The sequence below is a fragment of the Henckelia pumila genome, chromosome 3 (assembly GCF_033568475.1).
Source record: "Henckelia pumila isolate YLH828 chromosome 3, ASM3356847v2, whole genome shotgun sequence".
Taxonomy (NCBI): domain Eukaryota; kingdom Viridiplantae; phylum Streptophyta; class Magnoliopsida; order Lamiales; family Gesneriaceae; genus Henckelia; species Henckelia pumila.
In genome coordinates this window covers 136,614,912-136,629,231 of record NC_133122.1, presented here as the reverse complement: position 1 = coordinate 136,629,231, position 14,320 = coordinate 136,614,912, and the positions used below count along the sequence as shown (strand labels likewise).

At 41.9% G+C, this 14,320-nt stretch overlaps 1 protein-coding gene across 1 annotated transcript; it reads left to right on the top strand.

Annotated features, from left to right (window-relative positions):
* The first annotated feature begins 353 nt into the window (after positions 1-353).
* On the top strand, positions 354-1,723 carry LOC140889569 (uncharacterized). Its single transcript, XM_073297283.1, has 2 exons — positions 354-1,341; positions 1,452-1,723. The coding sequence occupies exons 1-2, from the start codon at positions 354-356 to the stop codon at positions 1,721-1,723; spliced, it is 1,260 nt and encodes a 419-aa protein (XP_073153384.1).
* Positions 1,724-14,320: the final 12,597 nt, after the last annotated feature.

Below are 14,320 nucleotides of genomic sequence, written 5' to 3'. Positions count from 1 at the left end.
TAGAAATTTGTGATACTTTCAAGATGCAGGGAGTTTTTGATGACGCTATTCGTTTGCGTTTATTCCCTTTTTCTTTAAGAGATAAATCTAAAGCATGGCTAACAAATCTACTTGCAGGTTCGATCACCACTTGGGATGATCTCGCAAAATCTTTTCTGACCAAATACTTCCCACCGTCCAAATCAATGAAGTTAAGAGCTGACATCACCACATTTGCTCAAGGAGAACAGGAAACACTATATGAATCTTGGGAGCGCTACAAAGATCTATTGAGGAGATGCCCACACCATCAATTACTAGACGGTCTTGTGGTATAAACTTTTTATTATGGTCTTTCTCACTCTAATCGCACCATGCTAGATGCAGCTTTAGGTGGTAATTTATTACGAAAATCACCAGAGGATGAATATGAGTTAATTGAGAAGATGACATCTAGTAGCTATCACCCTCAATCTGAGAGAAGTGCAGCCAGGAGATTCGCAGGAATGCATCAAGTTGATGCATTCACCTCAGTAGCAGCTCAATTTGAGGTCATGAATAAGAGAATTGAAGAGCTAACTCTAGGGCAGTCTGCGATGCGCATTCAAGAAGTGTGGTGTGAGAAATGTGGTGCTGAACACTTCACAAAAGATTGTCAAACTGGTAATCCGTCATATCAGCCAGAGGGAGGCATGGTAAACCATGTAGGAAATCATAACCGCCCTATGAATGATCCTTTCTCAAATACATATAATCCAGGGTGGAGACATGATCCAAAATTTTCATGGGGAGGACAGAATAATAGGCCAAATGGAAATCAGAACTATGAAAAACAGCCTCAAGAGGAGAAGTCAAGCATGAAACATATGATGCAGAAGTTCATATCATCCACTGAGACCAGAATTCAGAATCAGGATGCATCGATTAAGAATTTGGAAAATCAAATAGGGCATTTAGCTAAAGCGATGTCCAGCAGAGAGCTGGTTACTTTGCCAAGTGACACGAAAAAGAATCCAAAGGAGCAGGTCAAGGCTGCTGAACTGAGAAGTGGGAAGAGAATCAAACCTGAGAGACGAGGCGAGAAAGAGCCAGAATCAGTTATATCAGAGAAAACTGCAGGTAAGTCTTCTATTTCTACACAACCACCCACATCACAGTCAAATATTGTTGTTCCACCACCTTTTCCTGCAGCTCTCAAGAAGTCCAAGCTAGATTCTCAGTTTGCTAAGTTCCTAGAAGTATTCAAGAAATTGAATATAAACATCCCCTTTGCCGACACATTGATGCAAATGCCCAGCTATGCTAAGTTCTTGAAGGAGATCCTCTCCAACAAGAGAAAATTGGAGGAGCATGCATTGATCAGTCTAACAGAAAATTGCTCAGCACTAGTTCAGAACAGATCCCACCTAAGCAAAAAGATCAAGGGAGTTTCTCTATCCCTTGTGTTATTAATGATGTGCAATTTCATAAAGCTTTCAGACTGCAAGAGTTTACTTCGCGTGGGCAGGCGAGTTCTGGACCCGATCAATCTTTGAGGCACGCCCCGAAACCACCACCCGCTTGCCGCATCAGTAATGAGACGGTGAATGAACTATCTGTTTGGGCCCAGCATCATGAAGAGTTCCTGAATGTCGCATTTGCTTATATGGACTCGATGCATGCCATGATGAGAGGGTTGTGCGCCAATGCTGGCTTAGACCCTGCGAATTTTCCAGCACCACCACCGTATCCACCACCGTTTTGATTCAAATATGCTGCACCAATTCGTGAGCTTTCTGATGATTCCAAGGAATAACAAGCTGGCGAAGACAAAGATGAAGACCACTGATCAGGGGAGTTTTTGTTTTGTTTTTATTTGTTTTTTTTATTTGTTTTTAATTTTTTTTGAGTGTTTTTCATTGTTCGTTCTGTTTTTCTTTCTCCGTGTATTTAGGATTGCCTTGTGGTTTCTTTAGCATTGGTGTGACGCCTCATTTTTTTTTTATCTTAAATGAGTTTATTTGAGTTAATCGGAGATTGCAGAGTTCACGAGCCGACTTGATTTTGATCAGGGTCCTTTTTGCAAATTTTGGAAATTTCAGGGACTAAAATGCAAATAATGGATTTGTTATATTATCTACTCAACTTTTGAATTTTCTCATTCATCCTTCTCCTTCCTTAGCCGGCTCCTCCTCCATTGAAACGCCCCATCTCCTTTTCAAGCTTTTGGATTTCCGTCCGAGCTCGATCCGGCCGTTAGAAATTATTTCTGAAGACAGTTTAGCGATCACTGCAGCGAGAGCTCCGTTATATCGTAAGTTTTTCAACGATCAGATACATTCTAGTTTTTGGATGTTGTTAGAATCGATTTAGATTCGAGTATGTTGTTCTCTACAGAGTTCTGATCGTTTATTATCTGTCAGTTTTGAAATAGAGCGACGTTCGGATTTGTTATGATTTTTGGAAGCCATTTTCGAAAATCATGGTTTTGAGATTTGTTGAGTTTGTCTTGTTGTTGTTGTATTAGCATTGAATTGAGTTGTTATCAGTATTGAACTGCTGTCTGCGTTGCCGGTTGTTCAGTTATAGCCGTTATGCCGTCGGTTTGAGTTTTTGGAGATTTTGAACCGTTTTTGAGTTTGAACTTGGCTTGTAAGTTGATCGTGGTTATTGATCAATCATCTCTTGTATCTGAACAGATTCAATTGGAGTTGTCAAGCCCAGAGTTAGCAGCTGTTTGATCGTTTCAGAGAATTGGACGAAGAACGGTATAAAGAGTTTTCCTTGAACCGTTGCCTTGTTGTTGTTAGATTGTGTAGTTGTTTATACAATCTCTTTTGTAGCTTATCCAGAGTTGGAGCTACTACATTGAAAGGTAAAAGCAGTCATCGTAGCGGGATAGCATACTCGGGACTGTGGTTCTCGAGTTTTCCCTTTTGAAATCTCATACTTGCATCTACACTTGTTCTAGCATGAGGAACTTGTGTATTGTTTGATTGTATTGGTTTTGTTAAAAGGATTATGTTTTATGTTTCTGTTATGCATTCATCTTGAGCCAATCTTGTTTCAGCGGGCAGAACCGTCCTTTTTGTTTAGACGTTTGGGAACTATGATTGAGTGGCCCAGGTCGTAGTCCTTTCGTCTGGTGCTAGCATACTCATTATAGTTGCTCAAAGTCTAGAGGAGTGAGATACGTGGCACCACCTCGATTGGGAGAGTCGGTGAGTTGTCACGTGATCTTATCCTCGGGATCCCAAAGGCACAGCAGCAATCCCTCGTTATCAGATTTGATATCCCTGTTTAAAGACATGCATTTCATTACGATGTTATTGAGTTCGTTATTGTATTGAAAGCATGTTTGTTACTTGTATTACTTGTTATGTTGCTTTTACTGGGAATGTCGTTCTCACCGGTTATCCGGCTGTTGCTTTGTTTTGTATGTGTACTTGGCAACAGGTGGGGCAGGAACAAGTCAGAAGAGGCATGGTTAGCTTCGAGGGCAAGTAGTAGAAGTGAGACTCGGTTTAGAAGTCGAAGTAGCATGTTTATCTAGTTTAAGATTGAAGCATGTTAGAACTCGAACTTGATATGTTTTGTTATTCGAATTAGTTTGTATTTGGATTGTAATCTGAAATCGAAGTATGTTGTTGTTGTATCGATTTAGACTTCTGGTTGTTTTTAGGCCTTCTGAAAGCATGACTTGTTATGGCATGTTTCCCTACACCCTGTTATTGCATTTGTATTTGAAGGCATGTCGGACCAAGCGCGGAATCCTTTCTTTATTTTCTGCAGCCTGAGCATTTTCTGCCCAGGCCTTCCGCGCGCGGGCGAGGCGTTCCTCGCGCGCGCGCGAGGCCTCCGTTGGGCCTCTGAATTGTTTGCCCGCGTGCGCGCGAGCTTGGCACCTCGCGCGGGCGCGAGCCTTTGGTTGGTCTCGGTTGTTGAATCCCGCGCACACGCAAGCTTGGTTCCTCGCGCGGGCGCGCGGCGTTTTTAAAAAAAAAAAAAAAAAACTTTGAATTGTTTTACTCTTGGATTCTTGTTCGCTTAATTGTTGTTTAATCCGAGATTAGTGGTTTAGAATCGAGGTCTCACATTAAGTGGTATCAGAGCGTTAAGATTCTTGGTCGAACTAGAGTGAGCGGGGTAGATCGAGTCTGTGTGTAATGACTCCTCGCATGTGTTTGAATTATTTAATTGTGTACTTAATTCCATGCGAGCATGCTTTATTGTTTGAGCATTATTTGAATTACATGGTTGTGTGATTTAAATTAATAAAGCATGATCTACTTGAGATAATTGTTTCTGTTCTCGACTGGTATTCGGTATTCCAAGCGGTTGTAAGGGCACTGATGGTAGCGATTGAGATATCTCGTGTGCTAACCTTTGATTATCAGATGGGTCCTCGTCGAGTGATAAATAGAAACACACCACCAGTTATCCCTGCGACTGAGCAAGCTAGCACTGAGGTTGATCAGTTGGATGCTTCAGCGACTCCTATGGAAACCTTGCTGAAGAGGTTTCAGTCGTTCAATCCGCCATTGTTGATGGGTTCAGAAAATCCAGTTGACTGTGAGAGTTGGTTGGATGATATGGATCAGTTGTTTGATTCCATTGACTACACAGATGACCGCCGAATCAGGTTAGTAATTCATCAGTTGCGTGGTGGTGCTAAGAGCTGGTGGATCATGACAAAGAAAGCATTTGAGAGTAGAGGTACAGAGGTTACTTGGACTCTTTTTAAATCTGAGTTTTATAAGCGGTTTTTCCCTATCTCGTATCGTAAGGATAAGAGAGCAGAGTTTGCAAATCTGAGGCAAGGGAATCTGAACATTGAAGAGTACGTGGCTAAGTTCGATAGTCTGTTGCGTTTTGCACCGCTAATTGCCGGAGATGAAGAAGCTAAGGCAGATCAGTTCATCAACGGGTTGAACCCCGATGTCTTCACGTTGGTTAACACCAACAGGCCTAGCAACTTTGCGGATGCCATGAATTACGCAAAGGGAGCAGAAGCAGGCTTGTGGAGGCAAAGAGCTAATCAGGGGGCACCTCAGCAGCAGAGGCAGTATCAGAACCAACCATCTCAGTACCAGAATCAGCCACCTCAACATCAGAACCAGCAGCAGAGGTATGAAGGTGGAAACAGTGGGGGAAACAGAAAGGATCAGTACAAGGCAAGAGGTAAACAGTTCAAGAGACAGGGGAACAGTTCGTCCAGTTCCAGTGGTTCGAAGCAATTCGGTTCAGGACCGAGTTCTGGGTCATCATCCTTGTACTGCAGCAAGTGTGGAGGAAGACACTCACCGGATCAGTGTGTGGGAGTCTTCGGCAATTGTAACACATGTCAGCAACCGGGACACTTCTCTAAAGTGTGCCCTCAACGTAATAGAGATAGAGCTCAGAGTGGGAGTTCGTCTAGACCTGCAGCTCAGCCGGAGAGGCAGTCGTCTGCAGTGCACTCTTTCCAACCCCAGCAACAGCAGAACAGATAGGGAGGTAGCTCTAGTGCAAATCAGCCTCCGAGACAACAAGCACGAGTCTTTGCATTGACAGAGGATCAGGCTCAGGCAGCACCTGACAATGTCATAGCAGGTAACTGTTCGATTTTCGGTCATTCTGCTCATGTCTTGATAGATACAGGTGCTTCCCATTCCTTTATCTCTGAGAAATATGTGTTATTGCATGCTTCGCCAACTGAATTGTTGCCTACAGTAGTAGCTGTTACTTCACCTTTGGGTGGAGGAATTGTTTCTGTCCGACTAGTCAGGAACTGTGAATTTTTTTTCGAGGGGAATTTGTTAGAATTCGACTGTATTGTGCTTGGGTTGTCAGATTTTGATTGTATTGTCGGTATAGATGCTTTGACTAAGTACAGGGCAACAGTTGATTGTTTTCTGAAAGTTGTCAGGTTCAGACCTGAAATGGCAGACGAGTGGAAATTCTTTGGTAAGGGTTCTCGATCTAGAATTCCTTTGATTTCAGTGTTATCTATGACTCGTTTGTTACAGAGAGGTGCAGAAGTATTTTTGGTTTATGCGGTTGATGTACTGAAATCTAGCCCAGCTTTGGTTGACTTACCAGTGGTTAGAGATTTTGCTGATGTGTTTCCGGAAGATGTTCCTGGATTGCCACCCATTCGAGAGGTTGAATTCAGCATTGACTTAGTGCCAGGTACTCAACCTATTTCAAAAGCTCCTTATCGTATGGCACTTGTTGAATTGAGAGAGTTGAAGGAGCAACTTGAGGATTTGATTGCCAAGGGATACATCAGACCTAGTGTATCGCCTTGGGGTGCTCCTGTTCTATTCGTTCGGAAGAAGGATGGTTCTATGCGGCTCTGTATCGACTACCGTCAATTGAATCAGGCTACAGTTAAGAACAGGTATCCTTTACCCCGAATAGATGACTTGTTCGATCAACTGCAGGGTTCTTCTGTTTACTCTAAGATTGATCTGAGGTCAGGCTACCATCAGCTGAGAGTGCGAGAGGAAGATGTTCCTAAGACCGCATTCAGAACGAGGTATGGTCACTTTGAGTTTATAGTCATGCCGTTCGGTTTGACTAACGCTCCAGCTGTTTTTATGGGTTTGATGAACCGTATCTTTCAGCGTTATTTAGATGAGTTCGTCATTATTTTCATCGATGATATTCTTATCTACTCGAAGAACCGTACTAACCATGCAGAGCACTTGAGAATCGTCTTGCAGATTTTACGAGTTGAGCAGTTGTTTGCCAAGCTATCGAAATGCGAATTTTGGTTAGATCGAGTTGTCTTTCTCGGTCATATTATTTCTGAAGATGGGATTTCTGTCGATCCCAGCAAAATCGAAGCGGTTATGAATTGGCCTAGACCGACATCAGTACCTGAGATCCGAAGCTTCATGGGTTTAGCTGGTTATTACCGTCGTTTCATCGAGGGTTTCTCGTCTATTGCCAAGCCTATTACCCAGCTGACTCAGAAGAATGCGCCTTTTGTCTGGACTACAGATTGTGAGGCTAGCTTTGTTGATCTGAAGAGGAGACTGACCAGTGCTCCAATTCTTTCTATTCCAAAGGGTACTGGAGGTTTCACAGTGTATTGTGATGCTTCTAACCGAGGTTTGGGTTGTGTTCTTATGCAGCATAAGCATGTGATAGCGTATGCATCGAGGCAGCTGAAACCGCACGAGACTCGTTATCCTGTTCATGATCTTGAACTTGCAGCGATTGTATTTGCTTTGAAGATCTGGCGTCACTATCTTTATGGTGAGTCTTTCGAGATCTTTTCTGATCATAAGAGTCTTAAGTACTTGTTTTCACAGGCAGAGCTGAATATGAGACAGAGAAGATGGTTAGATCTGTTGAAGGATTTCGACTGTGAGATCAAGTATTATCCAGGGAAGTCGAATGCAGTTGCAGATGCCTTGAGCCGAAAGCTTTGTTCTTTATCTCTTTCAACTATCGGTGTTTCTCAGTTGGTCGATGATTGTTGCACTTCTGGTTTAGAGTTTGAAACAGATAGGGAGACTATCAGAGTGTTTGCTATTCAAGCCGAGCCGGAGTTGTTTGTTGCAATCAGAGAAGCACAGAAGTCTGAGCCGAGCATTCAGGTTTCAGTAGAGAAAGTTAGAACTGGGCATCAGTCAGAATTCTAGGTTAGAGATGACGTTTTGTTTGTGAATAACCGTATTGTTGTGCCTGATATTTCGGAGTTGAGACAGCGTATTCTCCAAGAGGCTCATTGCAGTTGGTTTAGCATTCATCCTGGAGGTCGTAAGATGTACAATGATCTAAAGAGTCAGTTCTGGTGGAAGAGAATGAAGAGCGACATCGCGAGGTTTGTGTCACGGTGTTTGAACTGTCAGCAAGTGAAAGCAGAGCGGAAGCGACCAGGTGGTCTATTGCACAGCTTATCTGTTCCTGATTGGAAATGGGATCACATTTCTATGGATTTCGTCACGAAGCTACCACGATCCGTTCGAGGATGCGATGCCATTTGGGTAGCAATCGACCGATTGACGAAGTTAGCTTGCTTTATTCCTTACAGGATGACGTATCGTCATGATCAGATGGCTGAGCTTTATGTTAGCAATGTTGCGAGATTGCATGGGGTGCCGAAGTCGATCGTTTCAGACAGAGACCCGAGATTCACTTCGCACTTCTGGCATAGTTTGCAAGAGGTGCTTGGTACTCGATTGCATCTGAGTACAGCTTATCATCCTCAGACAGATGGACAGTCAGAGCGGACTATCCAGACGTTGGAGGATATGCTGCGAGCGGTAGTGCTAGACTTTGGTACTAGTTGGCAGGATTCTTTGCCTCTTGTCGAGTTTTCTTACAACAACAGCTTCCAAGCGAGTATCGGTATGGCGCCTTTTGAGGCATTGTATGGTAAGAAATGCCGATCTCCGTTGTTTTGGGATGATTTATCTGAGTCACCAGATTTGGGGCCGGATATGCTTCGAGTTATGGCAGAACAGGTTAAGGTCGTTCAGACCAGAATGAAGACAGCTCAAGATAGACAAGCAAAGTATGCGAATGTCAGACGTCGACCTCTGAGTTTTGAGCAGGGAGACCGTGTATTCCTTAAGATTTCTCCATTCAGAGGCACCGTCAGATTCGGTAAGAGAGGAAAGTTATCTCCGAGATTCATCGGTCCGTACGAGATTCTCGAGAAGATAGGCGATCTTGCCTACAGACTTGCACTTCCTCCGTCTTTATCTGGTATTCACGACGTTTTTCACTTCTCTATGCTGCAAAAGTATCATCCAGATCCTTCTCATATCCTTCAGCCTGACGAAGCCGAGTTAGACAAGACTCTGAGCTATTTTGAGCGACCGATTCAGATCCTTGATCGGAAAGAAAAGCAACTCAGGACCAAGTTGATTCCGTTAGTGAAGGTGCAGTGGAGCCGTCACGGTGTTGAGGAAGCAACTTGGGAGACAGAGTCTGACATGAGACAGCGTTTTCCAGAGCTATTCGGATGACGTGAGTTCTTCTTACTGTCTTTAGTTCTTTATTCTATCTTTGAGTTGTGGTTCTCGTTGATTTCGAGGACGAAATCTCTTCTTAGTGGGGGAGAATTGTGACGCCTCGTTTTTTTTTATCTTAAATGAGTTTATTTGAGTTAATCGGAGATTGCAGAGTTCACGAGCCGACTTGATTTTGATAAGGGTCCTTTTTGCAAATTTTGGAAATTTCAGGGACTAAAACGCAAATAATGGATTTGTTATATTATCTACTCAACTTTTGACTTTTCTCATTCATCCTTCTCCTTCCTTAGCCGGCTCCTCCTCCATTGAAACGCCCCATCTCCTTTTCAAGCTTTTGGATTTCCGTCCGAGCTCGATCCGGCCGTTAGAAATTATTTCTGAAGACAGTTTAGCGATCACTGCAGCGAGAGCTCCGTTATACCGTAAGTTTTTCAACGATCAGATACATTCTAGTTTTTGGATGTTGTTAGAATCGATTTAGATTCGAGTATGTTGTTCTCTACAGAGTTCTGATCGTTTATTATCTGTCAGTTTTGAAATAGAGCGACGTTCGGATTTGTTATTATTTTTGGAAGCCATTTTCGAAAATCATGGTTTTGAGATTTGTTGAGTTTGTCTTGTTGTTGTTGTATTAGCATTGAATTGAGTTGTTATCAGTATTGAACTGCTGTCTGCGTTGCCGGTTGTTCAGTTATAGCCGTTATGCCGTCGGTTTGAGTTTTTGGAGATTTTGAACCATTTTTGAGTTTGAACTTGGCTTGTAAGTTGATCGTGGTTATTGATCAATCATCTCTTGTATCTGAACAGATTCGTTTGGAGTTGTCAAGCCCAGAGTTAGCAGCTGTTTGATCGTTTCAGAGAATTGGACGAAGAACGGTATAAAGAGTTTTCCTTGAACCGTTGCCTTGTTGTTGTTAGATTGTGTAGTTGTTTATACAATCTCTTTTGTAGCTTATCCAGAGTTGGAGCTACTGTATTGAAAGGTAAAAGCAGTCATCGTAGCGGGATAGCATACTCGGGACTGTGGTTCTCGAGTTTTCCCTTTTGAAATCTCATACTTGCATCTACACTTGTTCTAGCATGAGGAACTTGTGTATTGTTTGATTGTATTGGTTTTGTTAAAAGGATTATGTTTTATGTTTCTGTTATGCATTCATCTTGAGCCAATCTTGTTTCAGCGGGCAGAACCGTCCTTTTTGTTTAGACGTTTGGGAACTATGATTGAGTGGCCCAGGTCGTAGTCGTTTCGTCTGGTGCTAGCATACTCATTATAGTTGCTCAAAGTCTAGAGGAGTGAGATACGTGGCACCACCTCGATTGGGAGAGTCGGTGAGTTGTCACGTGATCTTATCCTCGGGATCCCAAAGGCACAGCAGCAATCCCTCGTTATCAGATTTGATATCCATGTTTAAAGACATGCATTTCATTACGATGTTATTGAGTTCGTTATTGTATTGAAAGCATGTTTGTTACTTGTATTACTTGTTATGTTGCTTTTACTGGGAATGTCGTTCTCACCGGTTATCCGGCTGTTGCTTTGTTTTGTATGTGTACTTGGCAACAGGTGGGGCAGGAACAAGTCAGAAGAGGCATGGTTAGCTTCGAGGGCAAGTAGTAGAAGTGAGACTCGGTTTAGAAGTCGAAGTAACATGTTTATCTAGTTTAAGATTGAAGCATGTTAGAACTCGAACTTGATATGTTTTGTTATTCGAATTAGTTTGTATTCGGATTGTAATCTGAAATCGAAGTATGTTGTTGTTGTATCGATTTAGACTTCTGGTTGTTTTTAGGCCTTCTGAAAGCATGACTTGTTATGGCATGTTTCCCTACACCCTGTTATTGCATTTGTATTTGAAGGCATGTCGGACCAAGCGCGGAATCCTTTCTTTATTTTCTGCAGCCTGAGCATTTTCTGCCCATGCCTTCCGCGCGCGGGCGAGGCGTTCCTCGCGCGCGCGCGAGGCCTCCGTTGGGCCTCTGAATTGTTTGCCCGCGCACGCGCGAGCTTGGTACCTCGCGCGGGCGCGAGCCTTTGGTTGGTCTCGGTTGTTGAATCCCGTGCACGCGCGAGCTTGGTTCCTCGCGCGGGCGCGCGGCGTTTTAAAAAAAAAAAAAAACTTTGAATTGTTTTACTCTTGGATTCTTGTTCGCTTAATTGTTGTTTAATCCGAGATTAGTGGTTTAGAATCGAGGTCTCACAATTGGGGACCATGCTTGTTTTTTAATTTGGGGAGGGTGTCTTTTATCTTTTCATGCATTTTGTTTTTTTTTTGTTTGTGTCATGTAATGTGGATGAATTCATAAAAGCCAGTGATGACGCGGAGGAAAATTTTTTAATTATAGCCTTGAAATTAAAAAAACCTTTAGATTGATTGTGAACATTCATTTTGCATTATAGTTAACCCGGTGAAATTTACTAAGAAAGATTAAGTTTTAGTGGCTAGATCATTGCACGGCACTAACGGTTTATCGAACTCGAAGTACTACTTTGTGATTTCAGTTAACTCTACTAATGCACTGATGAGTTTGGAAAATTAAATGATTCTTAGCGCACCCATTTTTTTTTTTATTATTTATATGTTCCATCCGGGTTTGATTTAGGGATTGAAATTCTAATCCCTAAATCATAGCTAAGTATGCGGATTTAATGGGGCATGAAAAAATACTCCATCCGGGCTATAGACGAGGGGATTGAAATCCTAATCCTATCAAATTTATAGCTAAGTCTGCGGGTTAAATGGGGTATGAAAACAATTTTTGAAATTCCATCCGGGCTTGATTTAGAATTGAAATTATAATTTTTAAATCATAGCTAAGTTGCGGACCAAATGGGATTAAAAATTTCACTGGATGTAAAATTCAGTGGTGTGTAATTATTTCTATGAATCATTCTTTGTCAACTAGTTTTGTTGGAAATTCCAAAGGAGGTGAAAAGGTGGAGAACATAACTGAGAGAACGGGTGTTTAAGGGGTAGATTTACCTTGATGTGTCATTTAGATCTTATAGCCCAAGTGAATTGAGTATCTTCGAGGTGCATGACACTGGAACCACTATCCACACACTCACGTTCACACAAAATCTGAAGGGCACACTAAATTTTAATGCAGGGAAATGAAATGTCGGAGTCTTGGAAAATATGAGTTTATCCATTCTTGTTATGCTGTTTTGTTGTGTCTGCATTCCATTTTGTCACCTATTTTGCTCGAGGGCGAGGAAAAGGTTAGTTTGGGGAGGTTGATAGGAGTCAGTTTTGCGTGTTTTATTCTCGGTTTATCTTGTGTTTTGTTTTTGTTTCGTGTCTTTTTGTGTGTTTTTAATCTAATCTTTGTGCGTTGAGTGTTTTATCTTGCATTTCGTTCACTCTGTTATTTGTGGTTGTTTAGCAGGAAAACAAGAAAAATAAGAGTTCATTTTGGAAGAGCCATAATGCACCAGAGAGCAGCATCAAAGGCAGTGATTCACAGGGGGTGTGCCCGCGTGGTAGTTTTCTACCGCTCGCGTGCGCACTCGATGAATAAAACAGTAGCAAGGAAGAAAGTGGGCGCGCGAGCGGTAATTTTATACCGCCCGCGCACATGCCTGTTTGAACTAAAAGCAGGGAGGCAAAAACCATGCACCCGAGCGGCTGTTTTCTACCGCTCGGGCGCTCCCGCGTAATCTTGGAAATTTTTATTTTGGGTGTTTTGTAAGGAAAGGACTCTTGGGTCAGTATAAAAGGATATTTTTCATACTTTTTAAGGGTTGGACATACAGAAGATCGAGAGGAGGCGGCTGCTGAAGATCTAAGACTTCTCTTCTCGTTGGGAGTTTTTATTCTTCATAATTTCTGAATTTTTATGTTGAAAAACATTGTTAGATTGAAGTTTATGATGAGTTGTAGTAGCTAAAATATATTTTGTTGGAATTGAGGGGATTCGAACCCCGAAACATGTTTGTGTGATTGAATCTTTGGACGAATTGAGTTTGATTTATACTAGTATTTGATTTTATCATGGTTTATTATTCTATGTTGAGGAGTAGCTAACTTTAGCATAGATTCGTAAGTTATGAATTGCTGTCGAGAGATAGATTCATGATTAGGACAAATGATAAAATCCATAGACTTAAAATATGCATAGAGATATGATATTTAGTACATGTTGATAACCATAGATCACCAGGTTGAAAGTTGTAGGAATTCAAAGAACGCAAAGCAATCAGTAATGATAAATAATTAAAGAGATTTAATTGTTTCATTAACTTGAATTAGATTGGCATAAACTCAAGAGAGAGTGTCGATACTTCAGTAATTTCTGTCAAATTTATGTGAAGTAAATTAAGATTCAATCGTCCAGTTCAATTAGGGGGAAGGTGAACTGAAATTCCAACAAAATCCTTTCATATTATATTTTTTGATCTTGAGAATTTGGTTTCATTTTCGGCATTAATTCTAGTTATTTAAGTTGATTTCTTTAGTTATAAATTTAAGTTATAATCAAATTTCAAAATGTCGATACTTTGGGTAGAAAAGAAAAGATAAATAAATCATTGTTGGCATAGTCCCTGAGGACGATACTCGTACTCAGTACACTTTATTATAACTTGAGTCGTGCACTTGCGATAATTTCGAGCTTAATAGAAATATTTTTATAATGAATTTAAGTGTTAGTATTTGCTCTATCAACATGTATTGTGTTTGAATGTTTTGTGTGGCATTACTATGTGCATTATATTATGCGGTATGCATTTACACGTTGAGTTTATTGCCTTGATCTGCATAGCCTTTAGTAGGGGTCACTCAACCCCGTATTTTAGTGGATGGATTTCCATGGATTTGAAACCGGTTATATCCACGGTTGTATGGTATGAGATCCACCTCCTGATGCGACGACCCAGCGTGCTACATACCATGGCGCCTTGACTGAGCAGTCTTTTGGATAAGTTTTTCAGTACCCTTCATATTGCATGTGCATGCATGATATATGTATATTCGTACTTTCGTATTGACCGTTTATGCTCACGTCCAAGTGTTTTGTGTTGGACACCCTATTCCATGGGGTAGGTATGAGGTTGGACGGACCCTGTGAGACCTCGATTCTAAACCACTAATCTCGGATTAAACAACAAATAAGCGAACAAGAATCCAAGAGTAAAACAATTCAAAGTTTTTTTTTTTTTTTTTTTTTAAAAGCCGCGCGCCCGCGCGAGGAACCAAGCTCGCGCGTGCACGGGCTTCAACAACCGAGACCAACAAAAGGCTCGCGCCCGCGCGAGGTACCAAGCTCGCGCGCGCGCGGGCAAACAATTCAGAGGCCCAACGGAGGCTTCGCGCGCGCGCGAGGAACGCCTCGCCCGCGCGCGGAAGGCCTGGGAAGAAAATGCTCAGGCTGCAGAAAATAAAGAAAGGATT